At 45.5% G+C, this 14,437-nt stretch overlaps 1 protein-coding gene across 3 annotated transcripts in view; it reads right to left on the bottom strand.

Moving 5' to 3' along the window:
- Window positions 1-14,437, bottom strand: part of cdh23 (cadherin-related 23) — a 169,479-nt gene that overhangs the window by 119,363 nt on the left and 35,679 nt on the right. For all 3 annotated transcript variants that reach the window (XM_086181277.1, XM_086181275.1, XM_086181276.1), the window contains exons 4-6: window positions 9,359-9,501; window positions 9,071-9,118; window positions 8,665-8,757 (exon numbers count right to left, since the gene is read on the bottom strand). In XM_086181277.1, coding sequence (XP_086037403.1) covers window positions 8,665-8,757; window positions 9,071-9,118; window positions 9,359-9,501 — 284 coding nt within the window. The remainder of the gene's footprint in view (window positions 1-8,664; window positions 8,758-9,070; window positions 9,119-9,358; window positions 9,502-14,437) is intronic.

Below are 14,437 nucleotides of genomic sequence, written 5' to 3' on the forward strand. Positions count from 1 at the left end.
AAGTGAGCAGCACAGGGATGCTAATTCATCATCTCATCTCTCCTGTTCTATCCTATCCTTCATGCACAATTTGGCATTCCTTAATATTTGAGCTTTTTTTAATAGACAGAAATGAAAGAAAACAGTTTAAATACTTAATAATTAAGCCGACTATCCTGTGCTGGGTCACTGGGAGCTGGAACCAATCCCAGCTGACCCTGGGTGAGAGGCGGGGCTACACACAGGACAGGTCACCAGTCAATCACAGAGGTGACTTCGCGCTCCTCAGTTAACACAAGTTTCATGTCCTTCCCTTTGAAGCAGGAAGCAACAATTATGCAGAGAAAAGCCACAGTTAATTCCAGATTTAGGACTAAACAGCTGCTTTTTATCCTCATTCTTCTGCCTGTTGTGACAATAAGCCCACAGTCCTGACGGCAGGACGTTCAACTGGCAGCACAACATGGAGCGGTAAATTGTTATCAGAAATAATAAACCAACAGTTGCCAGGGCTCTCGGTGTCTGAACAAATCTCACACCACACAGAAAAAAAGAACAACAAATCCACCGCTTGATAAAAATGTAGCTCTGAAGTTGGTATAGAGGCGTTGTCTCCCACAGCCAAACTTCCACTTCTACAAACATTTCACACAAACACAACAGGAACTTGTCTCTGTCAGCTAAACTCCTTCTGTTTGGTTGAGGCGGTCATGTGATTTGTAATGTGGCCATAAACAATCCAAACCCCTGAGCTCCTTTAAGTTGTCTCACAGTTCCAGAGCCCTGCTGTCTGGCCAGGTAAACATTTTTGTTGGTACCTTGGTGGAAATGACCTCATTCTTCACCCTTGTTTGTGTGTGTGTGTGTGTGTTTGTGTGTGTGTGTGTGTGTGTGTGTGTGTGTGTTCGGATTCTCCCTCTGTTTGGTCACCAGTCACATGACGTGACGGAGATCTGGCGGAGGGAAGTCTGTTTTATGTTCAATTCGACTGATTCAGATATTATCGTTGTCACTTACTGTACAGCTCCTCCAAGTAACTTCCCGATAAGATCAGGAATGTGGTGCATGTGTGACAGTAGCTTAGGCTTCCACCGCACAGAGGACACTCAATGCCAGATCCCCTCCACGTTTCAGCCCTGACATTCATCCAGATGCAGACAGCAGAGTCACAAAAGCCAGTTTGCCCGGCGTGCGTTGGCGGAGGCAGTCCTCACGAAACCTTTCATGTGAATTTACTTTGTCACTTCCTTCCAAAATGTTTCAACTCTCTCACACACACACACACACACACACACACACACACACAAAAACACAAGGACTAATGTGATGAGATGAGATGGCTTACGGTGAGATGTAATGAGGCTTTTATGTTCTCTTGTCATTGGATTTAAAGCTTGTTTTGCAGAAATGTCAGGACCAATATTCTCGGAGAGACAACTGCGCACACTTTTATGCAAGAGGCAAAAGAGCTTAATTAATTATTTATCATTATCATTAATTATCTGACACAACAACAGGATCAGTCAGGCTCTGGCAGTAAAATAGGAATGTGGTTTCAAAGCCATTATAACTCAAGCTGTAATAAAAAGTACACGTTAAGGTATTAACCCTTTGCAGTCAGGTCTGGGCTGATTGTTTTCATCTGTGAAAAACATTTCCAGTTTCGGAAAAACAATAAAATAATAATTGTTCTGTTTCTTTTCGTGCAGGTATTGTTTTGTGATGTCCTCCTGTAACATTTATCTTCAGTCACTTCATTTTCAGTGCAGGGTAATGTTAGCAGAGGGGCCATCTACATGACAATAGCAACTTTATATCTTTGCTTTCTTTTTAATCATTTTTTTGAAGAAAAAAAAATCAGTTTATATTCTTGTTTTAGCATCGTCCGTTTAAACAGCAAAACGCTTGTTTCCAAGTGTTATTAAGTGTTTCCATATTTTGGAACGTTCCAGCCCTCACTTATGAGCTCTGGGTAATGACTGAAAGAACAAGATCAAGAATACAAGCGGCCGAAATGAGTTTCCCCCTCAGGGAGGCTGGGCTCTCCCTGAGAGACAGGGTGAGAAGCTCAGTCCTTCAGGAGGGACTCAGAGTAGAGCTGCTGCTCCTCCATGTTGAGGAGTCAGTGGAGGCGGTTCAGGCACCTGGTGAGGACGCCTCCTGGACACCTCCCTCTGGAGGTGTTCCAGGCATGTCCAACCGGGAGGAGGCCTCGAGGCCGACCCAGGACACAAGGGATTATATCTCTCGGCTGGCCTGGAAGAGCTGGTGGACGTGGCTGGGAGAGGACGGTCTGGGCTTCCTTGCTGAGGCTGCTGCCCCCGCGACCCGGACCAACCGGATAAGAGGAGTAGGACGACTGTCATATTTTGGTTTTCACAATAAACAAAAATAGGAGTTGATAAGATCTTGTTTCTGTGTCCTGTAGGTGAAATGAGAGCATGAAATCAGTCCTCTGGTATCAGGACTACAGGCTGGCACGGTGATATCCACAGATGGAAAACTACACACTCGCTACCACATATTAAACAAACCCCATCAATGACATGCTGGAACTGAAGTCTCTGATTGTTTCTGCCTGAAATATGTGAGTGAACAGCTGGCTAAACATCTCGGTTCAAAAGATAAACTGGCCATACGTACCACATCTACTCTGAATAAAAACTGTGGAGCAGAAACTGGATCAGTTTGTAGACATGGAGTTCATGCGCTCCGTTCTAATCAGCGCTGTCAGAAATAATCAAATGAACAGATGGAGAAAGATGGAGAAAATCAGTGGAAACACCTGGAGAACCGAGGCTGCATGTGGAGGAGCTGAATGTCATGAGTCAGGCAGCCTGAGAGGTTGAGACTGATGAGGCAGGAGTCGAGGGGCTTGAAAACTCCAGGGGACCACAGGTGGATGGCCAAAACCATCAGGCTGAACCCCCCTGGGGGTCTGGAGATGCCTGCTGGGACGCCATATGGGCCCCAGACAAGTACCCTCAACATCTAGGCCGGTGGACTACACTGACTGGAGACCAGTATAGTTCCTGAACCTACTAAACCAGAACCAGATGATGGGTATGCTCTGGAGAGACGAGGGGGACCAGGTCTCAGGAGAAATGGGTTAGGGCATAGCCTCGGGTGGACGAGGTGCAGGGGAAACAGGGATGAGGGACTACAGTCCCTCCCTGACAGAAGGGACAGTCTTTTCTGAGAAGGTAAAAAGGCCATCCACAGTTTCACTGAGGTCCCACTTCAATGTCTGCGAAGTCCACGAGAGGACAGTTTCTACAACTCAAACAACAGTGAGGTGAAAACAGGGAAGAACAACTGAAGGCAGCAGGAAAAAATTGATGAAAGACTCTGAATAATGGAAAAAAAATCCTATAAAAGAATCTATAAGAGAAAGCTGAGAAAGGTGAGAAAGGTGAGAAAGGTGGGCGAGAGAAAACTCAGGGTACGGAGCAGGTGAGACGTCAGCGGCTACAAGGGGTCCATATATACGCAATTACTGGTGGGAAAATGGCAGGAAGTACAACAAGCACTAACACACAAAGTCAGTCATTTCAAAATAAAATGGGGAATAGCTGCACATAATCTGGTGGTCAGAGGGAGAAAAGGACTGGAAGGCATGGCGATGAGAGTGGGAATAAGACATAAATGAAGCCGGAGGTGAGTAAAATATTGACGACTTCCCATTTAACCATCTCACTTATCTATTTTTCTCTTTCTCGTTAAATCCTTCCATCCTTTCCTCTGGGGCTCAGAGTCTTAGTGTCAGGCAGAAGTCTCTCACCGGCCCGCGCCTGTCAACCAGGAACCCCTCAACTCAGTAACCGCTAGATTCAATTACGCTACCGGAGAGAGCAGGCCAGATAATACTGAAATCATTATGGGCTAAGACCTACTTCCAGGAGGAAGCGGCTGTTTAAAGGAGTGTGTGTTGTTTTAGAAATGGGATGTGAGTAATATTATATATATATATGTATGTATATGTACTGTATGTATGTGTGCTGCATGTATATGTATATATAACATTGCCTCACATGTATTGCACTGGCTTGAGCCCAAAGAGAACCTCTGAAGATAATAGTCATCCATATAATGTTGACGCTCTTCTAGAGTTGAACTATTTGTTTGTAACCAAGGAAACAAATTACCTTTGGATACTGTAACCTGCTCAAATGCAGGGCAGAAGGCGATAAGAGATTAGGGACTGAATGTTCATCTTTCTGAAGGTGGCAAACACAAAGAAGAATGGAATAAAACAGATTTATCTATGTTCTGCCTGACAGAGACAGAGGGCGCATCAGATAGCAGCCGCTGCTGAAGCCCACATCAACGGGAAAGACTCATTCACAGGTGTAACACATATTTACAATATTATCCAAACTATCAGTGATTCCATGTACGTGTGGGAATCAATCGTGCTTTTAAAATTGAGGTTGCACCTGAAAGTTGGGGCTGCTATGAATTCACTTCCTCAACAGAACCGCATGTAAAGTGATACTTTACCCAAAAAGTGTATTTTGCCTTTCAAGTACTCACAAATGTCTTCAGCTCACAAAAATGGTTTTTCGCCCTCCTGCATTACTTTTTTTTGGGACTCCAGAACGTAGAAATTGCCAGTCACGCATATTTAGCTTGAGGCTAACAGCGACCTTCTCGACCAACTTCTAACAGAAAAACGGTCCAAAAATGTCAATTTACAAACTCACAAGCACAAAGAACAACTCACGTTCTTGTTATCTCTGCGTGTGGCGAGGAATTCCTGAGCTCTTTGGTTTGAACTAAAAACACGATAACCTTTCTTGTTCGTGTGTTCACTTTTTAGAGCTGGAACAGAATTATTATTTTTTTAACTGTCATCTGAAACCGAAGTTTTTGTTGGATAAAGAAGACATGGATCATTCCAGACTTGAGATTTTGTAAACCGGCACTTGCGGGGAGATTTGGCGTGAAGACCTGGCTGTTGTTCTTCCCACATTCTGGGGTAACGGGAGAAAATAACATTTTGTGTGAGCTCAAGACTTCTATAAGTGAGAACTTTAAAGGCAAAATAAACTTTTTGGGTGAAGTTTCGCCACCAAACTGCACCATCAGTCATTCAACTATAAAATAAAACACCGGCTAAGTTTTAGGAGGGGAAGCTAAAGGACGAAGTCGTTTATTAAAAGATACTTATCATCGGTTCAGGAACACAAAATCCTTCTTCTACTGAGGAATATCGTCTCTTACAAAGCAAGTGCAGAACCATATCCATCAGACCAGACTGAATCTTTGGATGCCTGAGGGGCTTCCACCTTGTTCCTACAGCAGCTGCAGCTCATCAGAGCAGACTGTAGGTCAGAGGGGGACACTGAGATACGGCTGATAGAAAATGGAGGCTGAGGAGGGATTTACTCACCTGCCTGACATACCTGAGAGACAGTAAACAGATGAAGCTTTGATATCGCAGCCTCTTTGCCGATACATTTTAATGCATCTATGTGCTGCATTACAACTCAGGCAGGCAGTCGGCTATACAATCTTCTGTGCATCATTACTGCGTTATCGAAGAGAGGATTCCACTGCAGTGCGTATCTAGGTAGGAATGATTGTGAGTCTTGGCAAGATGAGATTGAAATTCTGTAATGCTGGAAGGAATGGCTCCACCGAACAAATAACACAGCAAACGTATAGCAGGCGGAGATCGTGTGGAACCGAGTCTGAAAATGAATAATAAACGCCCACAAGGTGACTGTGTATGATCCAATAAGGGCACAAAGACAGTGTTTTGTGCAGGCTTGGGAGTGAAAGCAGTGTTGGAGAGAGGGGCAGAAAACTGCAAGTGACTAAAAGAGCAAGATAAAACTGTGTTTGTGGTCAGAGACATCGTACGAAACCGCAGGAGATCGCACACGCTGGGCACAGTTTGAGAAGTAGTTAGTGTTGGCATTTGATATTATCACACTGGCACTCGGAGAGAGGCTGATTCTCAGTGGGGGGGGTGTGAGGGTCAGGCAGCTCGGCGGTGGTGTGTGAGTGGTCTAGGGGGGTTGTTCTTGAAGCCATGGATGACCCCGGAGCTGCTCAGACGGCAACACTGCACATCATACATTCTGAGTTTGTCACGGGGGGTTCAACAGTATTTGGAGCGCTGCTCGTCGAGAGGATGTGACAACGCTCAGCATGTTCTAGTCACACATTATCATCTCATTCAATAATGGATTTCCGTTGTCACCCGTCTGCTGTTCTAGCCAAACGTTATTTCTGGTGATATTTGTCACTCTCTGTGTCCCGTCTCTGACGCTGGCTGAGTGTGTGGTCCTGTAAATCTGGCAAGCTCATTAGCGGCGACAGAGGGAACGCTAGCAGCCCACCTGCTCCCCTTCACCCTCTTTATGGCTCTACAAATTAAAACGACATTTACACACACACTCCCCTGCTCTCCTCACTGCACTGCTCACCTTGCCACTCACATTGCTTCATCTGCATCAGGCTGACCTCAACCTACCTCTCCCTCATCAGAGCTTGATATCTGTTGGCTAATCAGGTTTGTGCTTCGTCTCACTTTGCTAGCGTCATTATTTGAACCCTTGGTCTCTGTAATCACTGCCCTTTTACTTTTACGACTCTCTAACCCCCCAGAGTTTTGGGCTGGACGTGTGACGGTCGCTCTGTAGTGGCGTGAAGATGCTCGACGGTTGTTGAATGTATCGCAATGAGTTTCTGGGTTCTGCTCTTTCAAAGTGAATCAGTGCAAAGTGATGTGCAAATGAACCGCAAGTCCCAGCAGCAGTGAAACCAGACTAGAGCCGGTCTGTGGGTCTGTGGTGGGCTGTTAGCGGTGACCTGTAGCTGTTCTTTACACCAATGATGGTGGGATTTAGCTGGCGACAATTAAATCAATTAGTCCAGTGAATAAGAGGATGACTCCAGTGCGAATTGTGAACTCACACTAAATAGCAGACATGGCTGGGACAACACGGGAAAACTCATATCCAGCAAGAACACGGAGAACATAAATGTTTGGTAAACTGTTTTAGTTCTTAGTTTCTTCAACAACGATCTGGATTATGTGCTGCAATGTCACTGCAACACAATTACTAACACGTGTGTCACTTACCAAACACAATGTGGCAAAAAAACAAGTGATATTTGAGAGACACATTCCACGTCTTATTGTGACCAGGTTGTATGTCACTGTTGAGGCTGTTGAGTAAAGACAAGCCTGGGAAATTGAGCCACAATTGTGTTGCCAGTTCGAAGGGACCTGATCTAGTGAGACATCTTGTTGCCTCAGATGAGAAAGTCGAATTTCTTCAGCACCATGAGGGCAGGAATCCACCAGGGAACCCGCAATATGTCAATGAGGGTCAAACCCAACTCTATTTAACGGCTTTCCAGAGGCTAAACTGGTCTATTGTTTGCAGAGCTTGGCCGGTGTATGTGGACTAGTGAGTCTCACTAAACTGAGCCTGAGAGAACGTTCTCTGGTTGGTGGTCTGGTCCAAACAGTTCTGTCTCCCATTTCTTTGCCTGAATTTATGGACTGGAGAGAGAAAAAGCCAGTGGCTTTGAAGATTTGGTGTAGACTCAGAAAGGGGTAAGTGCTCAATATAAACACAACAAGATATGTGAATGTGTGTGTGTGTGAGAGTGTGTGTGTGTGTGTGCACGTGCGCCTCTGTGTGGATTTCAGCCCCTGTTTGAAGTCCTCCACTCCAGTCTGGCAATTACTTCATATCAAGGATTAGATGAGGGAGAGGGCAAAGAGGAGGGAGAAAGATGGAAAGAAGCGAGCGCTTAGAAAGGAGGTAGCAGATTCAGACAGGGGACAGAGAGGCGTGAGAAACGGAGACGAGAACAGAGATTGAGGTCTCCACGGCAGTAAGTGTTTTTCTTTCCTTTCACAGAGGCTGTGCACTCACTCTAAACATGAGCTAGATGACATCTCCCCAAATTGTGGGTAGATCATAGGTGCAGAAAAACAGCCATTTCCAGGACAACAGGGATGAAAGCACTATCACTGGAGCGGCGCAGGAATGAGTCCTAAAGCTCGGCAATAAGTTAGCATGGTGGGAGTCTGGCTCCCTCCAAGTCAGTGGGTTTTCTGTGGTTCTGTGGAAATCTGTGATTAAACTGGCTTTTGCTACGGCATGAAATATGGTTGGTTGTTGACAAGTGCACAACTCTCCAGTGCTTACTGCTGACACTCAACACCATCACGCTGCCAACAGTAGCGTTAGCTGTGCTGACGCTGAGCTCAGGCGTCGGTGGTGTAGGTCACACTCGGAAATGCTTTTAGCTGATGTTTGTCAGCAATAATCCAAAATCCAGTGTAAAAATACGACTAGACGTGAGCGTTGACCTAAAACAAACACGTCCTCCCTGCAGCAGCCCACGGTCGCTGGCAGACACTCGAATCTCGCACCAACGCTGCTGGTCATTGACGTGATTTCATACATGCTTTCTTGCCTTTTTTACATCCAAGAGTAAACTTTTGCCCTCCAAACCACTTAGTAGTGGATACGTGTACGGAAAAAGTTATTTTATTCCAATTTTTATGTGATGTGCGATGCGAGGAATTGTCATTTTGTTGAACTCTTGTGCAGGGAAAGGTTGAGCCCGTTAAATAAAAGTGAATCACAAGCATTGATCTAAAAAGTTGGTTGGTTTACTGCTGCCTTGGAAGCAGTAAGCCCGACTCAGCCTTACCTCTGGGATATGGACGGTGTAAGGCTGCCCATGGAAGATTGGTGCGTTATCGTTCACGTCTCCAATCTGGATATTTACGGTGTCTTTGACCACCTGAGGGAGGAAACAACGGTGGTTTAAGATTTCCAGAGCCACTGGTCCACCTGCACACATGCTTGACTGTAGCTGCTGTAAGAGTGTGTTAGCCATTCCAGGACAAGACTCAGAGTGAAGGATAACAGGACAAGTGCGTGATAGATTACCGCAGGTTACACATCAGTACGTTTCGTAACTAGACTGAGACGGGTGTCACAATGATTGAGTTGAGAGAGAAGGAATCTAGGTGACGTGTGGTGGGGCCGTGTCCAGGTGTCAGCGGGTGACAGGGGTGCCATACGTGTGATCACAGTGCAAATCTGTCCCTTACCTCTTGAATGTCACTCACGTAGAATTCCACTTGCATCTCTGACTTGCTCTGATAGACAAAGAGACACACATCAGCACCAGCTTCGCATGCGCGTGCAGCAAAAGTGACACAGAAATGTCACTCTGATCTCTGTCTTCTTCATCTCTCTCCACCAAAGAGCCTCCCACATTTCACTGCTCTTTCATCATTTGCGCTGCATTACATCTCCTATTATACAAATTGTCTCAGGTTTTTCTTTGGGTAATATGTAAACACACACACACACACTTGCGTGTTTGTTGGACTTACCTCTCTGTCGAGCTGCTGTCGAAGCCAGACAACACCGGTGTCTTTATTGACTGAAAAATATCGCATAGCCTCCTCCCCTGAGACTCCGTACATGAGGGGTTCCCCCTCGGGATCACTCGCCTTCAGCTGGGCCACTGATGAACCTATCAGACAGAGGCAACACTAGCATAAGAACACCCATGAGACGCGTGCGCACACACACACACACACACACACACACACACACACGTTTACATGCATAGAGTTTATCAGACCTGCAGACAGGCTGGCTAATCAAACCCAGAGGTGGAGCTCCAACGAGACCCACCTGGAATTACAAGCTTCTCTGCTAGCCAGAGTAAAACTGCAGCACCTGGGCAGGGTATCATAAAAGGCTGGAGGGGAGTGTATCCTGCTATCACTCACTCACACACACACACACACACACACACACACACACACACACACACACACACAGACTTTGATCACTTTCTTTACAGAGCACATCAGCATTCACCTGACAAACATACGGCTGAAAGACACATTTTAAGGTGCATTCAAGTGAGGATAAACTGGCCAGTCGCCTGCATTCGTTACCAAAGCTGGAGTCAAGACTTCCTCTTTCCCCCAACAACACCCCCATCCCGTCATACCCACACATCTCTGCTCCAATTCATCCTCACCAGAAAGTCCCAAACTGCTCCAACAATTCTCTGTCGCCTCAAAGTAAGAAGCTTCTGTCGAGGTCTTTTGTTCTCTCTGTTTTTCTGCAGGTTTGCTAAAGTTGCTTCACTTTTGTTGCATTATTAAGAGGTGACAACACACACAAAGAGTCAAAACCACGGTGAATCCTGAATCTGAGCCTGAAACCATTATGCTTCTGCCTGTGTGTTTGATCCACTTGACCTGAGAGACCCAAAACAGTAGGAAAAGGCTCCTGAAGGGGAGTGAGTACTGCATAGTAAATACAAAGATCATATACATGTACGAGAAGCACACACACACACACACACACACACACACACCCTCTCTCTCCCTCTGAGCAGACAATAGAGAGGAAGTGGATCTAAATCAAGCCTGTCAGTTGTGCACCAAAAGGCTTTACACAACAACCAATTAGGCTTCACAATCACACACCCCCTGGTTTTATTAATACACCCCATTTTCCTATAAAAGGGTGGCAAAAATGACTAATTAATATAACGATTTATGAACCCCTCTCATTGTGTCTAATGAGATTTATGCAAATGCAGCTACTTTCAATATGAGTTATAATTTGGTTGAAGACGGTGCAAATTAAGCATTTTACCTCATAGTCATCAATAATAACTTTTTTTTCCCTCTTTCTCCTTCTGGCCTTCTTTTACTGTGTGTGTGTGTGTGTGTGTGTGTGTGTGTGTGTGTGTGTGTGTGTGTGTGTGTGTGTGTGTGTGTGTGCGTGCAGGTGTGCATATACACACGAGTGAAGAATAACAAACGGTCATTTAGGACTGGTACTATCTGGGAAAAACCATGTGGAACATTAATTCTTCCTCTTAAAAAAAAGAGAAATCAGACAGAGCAACGTGAGCTTCATGGTTCTGATTCTCAGCTAATATTTAAAGTTCTACTACCACAAATTATCATTGTCATTATTAACATATAAATTATTACAAAGAGGTGCCTTTCATGGCCCTCAAGGGTTTACTCTCCATCACATAAAATCAGTGATAAAAGATCAAATAAGAGCATAAATTCAATAATGTAACAAGGTTCATCCGACCCACAGCTACGATCCGTCTACTGAGTCAATGTGCGGTTGTATCATCAGTTTGATTGCATGCAGTGTTTTTAATCTTCCATTAGTTACACATATCAATGTGAGCAAAGGAGAAATCTGATCAGGTGAAGATTTTCACATCTGAAGCATTTTTTTCATTTTTTTCTTTTTGCAAAATTAAATAAAAAAAATCAAATACATTACTGGTCAACTCTTGTAGGTTTTCAAAAATATCCATAATCTTTCAAGTCCAGACAGGTGCGGAACGGCTCACAGTCAGGTTTTGGTCAGAACACGACTTCGTCACGAAGACTCCTCACAAGTACAGACACACTGTAGCTGGTGTGTGTAATGTAAGGTATCCGTCACGTGCTTATCTGTGGCGCGGTGGCGTGGAGCCCTTTCCCCTGACAAATGATGCTATTTAGCAGCAGGAGGCCAGCGCTGCTTGTTATGAACGATACCGCTCACATTAGCACTGCTCCTCCCCGTTTCCTCCTCCACGCTGCAACACCGCTCACATGATGAGAGCGATGGGTTGGAAGAATCACCTCCCCAGCTCTCTCCCGCCGCCCACCACACCTCTCACTCTGAACTTCTACTCTGATGCTTCTATATTTGGACATTAAGTTCCAACCAAACTGACCAGAGCAAGACAACCAGGATAAAAAGCTATTTGGATCCTGTTCTGGTTCCAGACTACATGACCTGTGATAACTACAACACCAGGATACACACCCAGTCTTGCACCACAGTACCAATGGTGCCACAGCAGATTAGAGGTCTTCACGGGTCTGCTTGGGCCTTATGTACTGAGACAGGTCCGGTTGGTTCTGTAGCTGCGGGTCATTATACTCAAAACTAAAGCACAAGTGTATGTGTCATCATGCAGAAGCTGCTAGACCGGCAGAGAATGATGTCATCTTAGTGTATCGGGTCCATGTATCACATCGGTCAGGCACCACCAGGGGAGGGGAGGGGCTCAGCGTCAGCTTAGTTTTGTTGAATACGTTAATAATATTATGTTCCACTGAAATCTGTGCAGCTCAAGTCTTCGTTTCTTGGGGCCGACCAGGGCCAGCAATTCTCAATCCTAGCTGGGTCCAGGTCTCAGTTTTCTAACAAAAACTGGTCCAATTCAGTTCCAGGTTACACATTTTTTTTGTCTCTATGAGCTTTGGGACCCCCTGAAGATGTATTCACAGGCCCCACATGAGGGATTCACGTTGTGCTGGTTTCGCCACATTCATGGCGTGCATTTCGTGTGAGAAAACCACTGACGTTGTTTTTATGGGGTGCTAACAAACGCTACCTTAAATATTTTACAAGTGGAATTTATAATATAGATAACCCATGGGAATTTGTCAAATGGGGCAAATGTTAGCTTTAGGGTGGATTTAAAGGAAATGCTGCAAGCATTTAGGTTTAAATGGTGAGAAGTGTGGAGAAGAGAGTGAGCTAAAAGTGTGAAACATGTGCACAATAAAGGAGGTGTAACAGAGGAGCGGCGATGAGACATGATGAAGAAAGTAACAAATGTCCCCCATTACCATAAGCACTTATCCAAAAATTAGGAGAGGGATTTCTGCATGAAGACAAACCATCGCTGCTTCACTGTGACAGGACTGAAAAACCTTAAAGTGGCAGAAGACGGAGGATGAGGTGGAGGAATACGAGTCGAACGCTTGCTAACTTATAAATGTTTTACTCCGACCAAGAAAGGGAAGGGTTTGGTGGCAGGAGGGTGGGGGTGTTAAATCAGCTGCTGGAGGACATCAATCCCTGCTGGATCAATAGGAGTCGTGCCAGTTAGACAAGGACTCAGCTCGGACCTGCCCTGGGGGCCCCGGCTCCAGAGAGAGAAGGGGCTATAAGCCTAAGCCCTGTTTATTATGTGGATGACATCTCTAGACCTTTCATTCATCTGAGGGCTGATTCAGTGGGACAGCCTCTGTCAGGACTGCAATTTCAGGCATGTTGTGAATTATAGCTTAATATTTTATGGTGCACAAAGGCTTACACCAACAACCAAAGCAGTAGCAAAGAGAGGAGAAGAGCTACCTGAAGACAAAGCAGAGAGATGACACGGATAACGGGGCAGGACGGAGAGAAGTTTGATATTTACGCGCTGCTGGTAAATAGTTGATGAATCGTCTGGAGGCAGCTCGGGCTGAAGTCATGCAATCAGCAGGCCGATGAGTCAGGGAGGTGCCACTCATGTTACCACACTGTCCATCCGCTGACAAAGAGAGCCTTCAAACACATCAGCAAGCCACATTACCTCACGTCAGTCACTCGCATCCAACATTCACGCAGGCAAATACTGTCTTCAGCTTGCTGGCAGCAGGAGCTCCTTCACCAGTCTGTGGTTCCACTGTTGAGAAATGAAGAAAAGTGGAGCAGAGAGCAAGAAAGCCTGCGCCGCCGTCACACAGATGAGTTGTGATCACGAGATCTTAGCTGCAGTGCTGCAGCCCAAACGTCTCAGTATCTGTGGCCTTGAAGGAGAACGCTGAAGACACACAAGCGCATGTTTGCCTGCCTCGGTCGGGGAGGTCAGGATCTGGAGCGCTGAGGCAACATCTGGGTCGCTCTCTCGCCAAAGCGTTTTTTTATGTTATGCTATGTATATGAATCTGCTACAGAGGCCGAAAAATGAAGGTCTTAGTGGGCGATGGTACACCGATGCGACGAGAAGCTGTTTTTAGATCTTCATGGAAAAGAAGTCCCCTCCTGTCTAGGAACGTCGGATTCCAATACTGAAATACCTTTTTGTGAAAATTAAAAACAGGAACAGAATAGTTTTCCAAGTGTGGTGGTTAATTCTACCTGCTAAAACCGAGGGAAGTGTCAACTTCAAATCATCCGTGAAACACGAGCGTGCGGCAGCTTCTTCACTCAATCTGGCACTTTGAAAGCCAATTTAAAAGTCAGATTCCATCAAGGGACTCACGTCACTATTTCAGGCTCATCCTTTTAAGAGATCTCTCGGGGGCACCTGCATTAACGTGGACACTCACCCCCAGCCCAAACACAATAAATTAAACTTTCTTTCTTTTTATTTCATTTGATATACAAAGGAAATGAAGTGAAATCAAGTCACGGCGACTCGCTCTGCCGTGGACGCGGCGTGCTGCGTTAATGTTTAGAGATTCAGATTCCTTCTGGGAAACCATCTCCACGTGGAAATAAACCAAGCAAATCTACCTGGAATGACAATCGTGAGATGGCCAGAAACGGAGTGCTTGGACCTCGATTTCCATACAAAGAGACGCGTACGTGTTCAGGGGGCATCTTTAATAGGAGAGAAGAGGCTGCATGTAGATAGTTCATTTCCCTAG

This window comes from Aulostomus chinensis, chromosome 16, assembly GCF_037954235.1.
Source record: "Aulostomus chinensis isolate RoL2024-O1b breed Wild chromosome 16, RoL_Achi_v1.0, whole genome shotgun sequence".
Classification (NCBI taxonomy): Eukaryota; Metazoa; Chordata; class Actinopteri; order Syngnathiformes; family Aulostomidae; genus Aulostomus; species Aulostomus chinensis.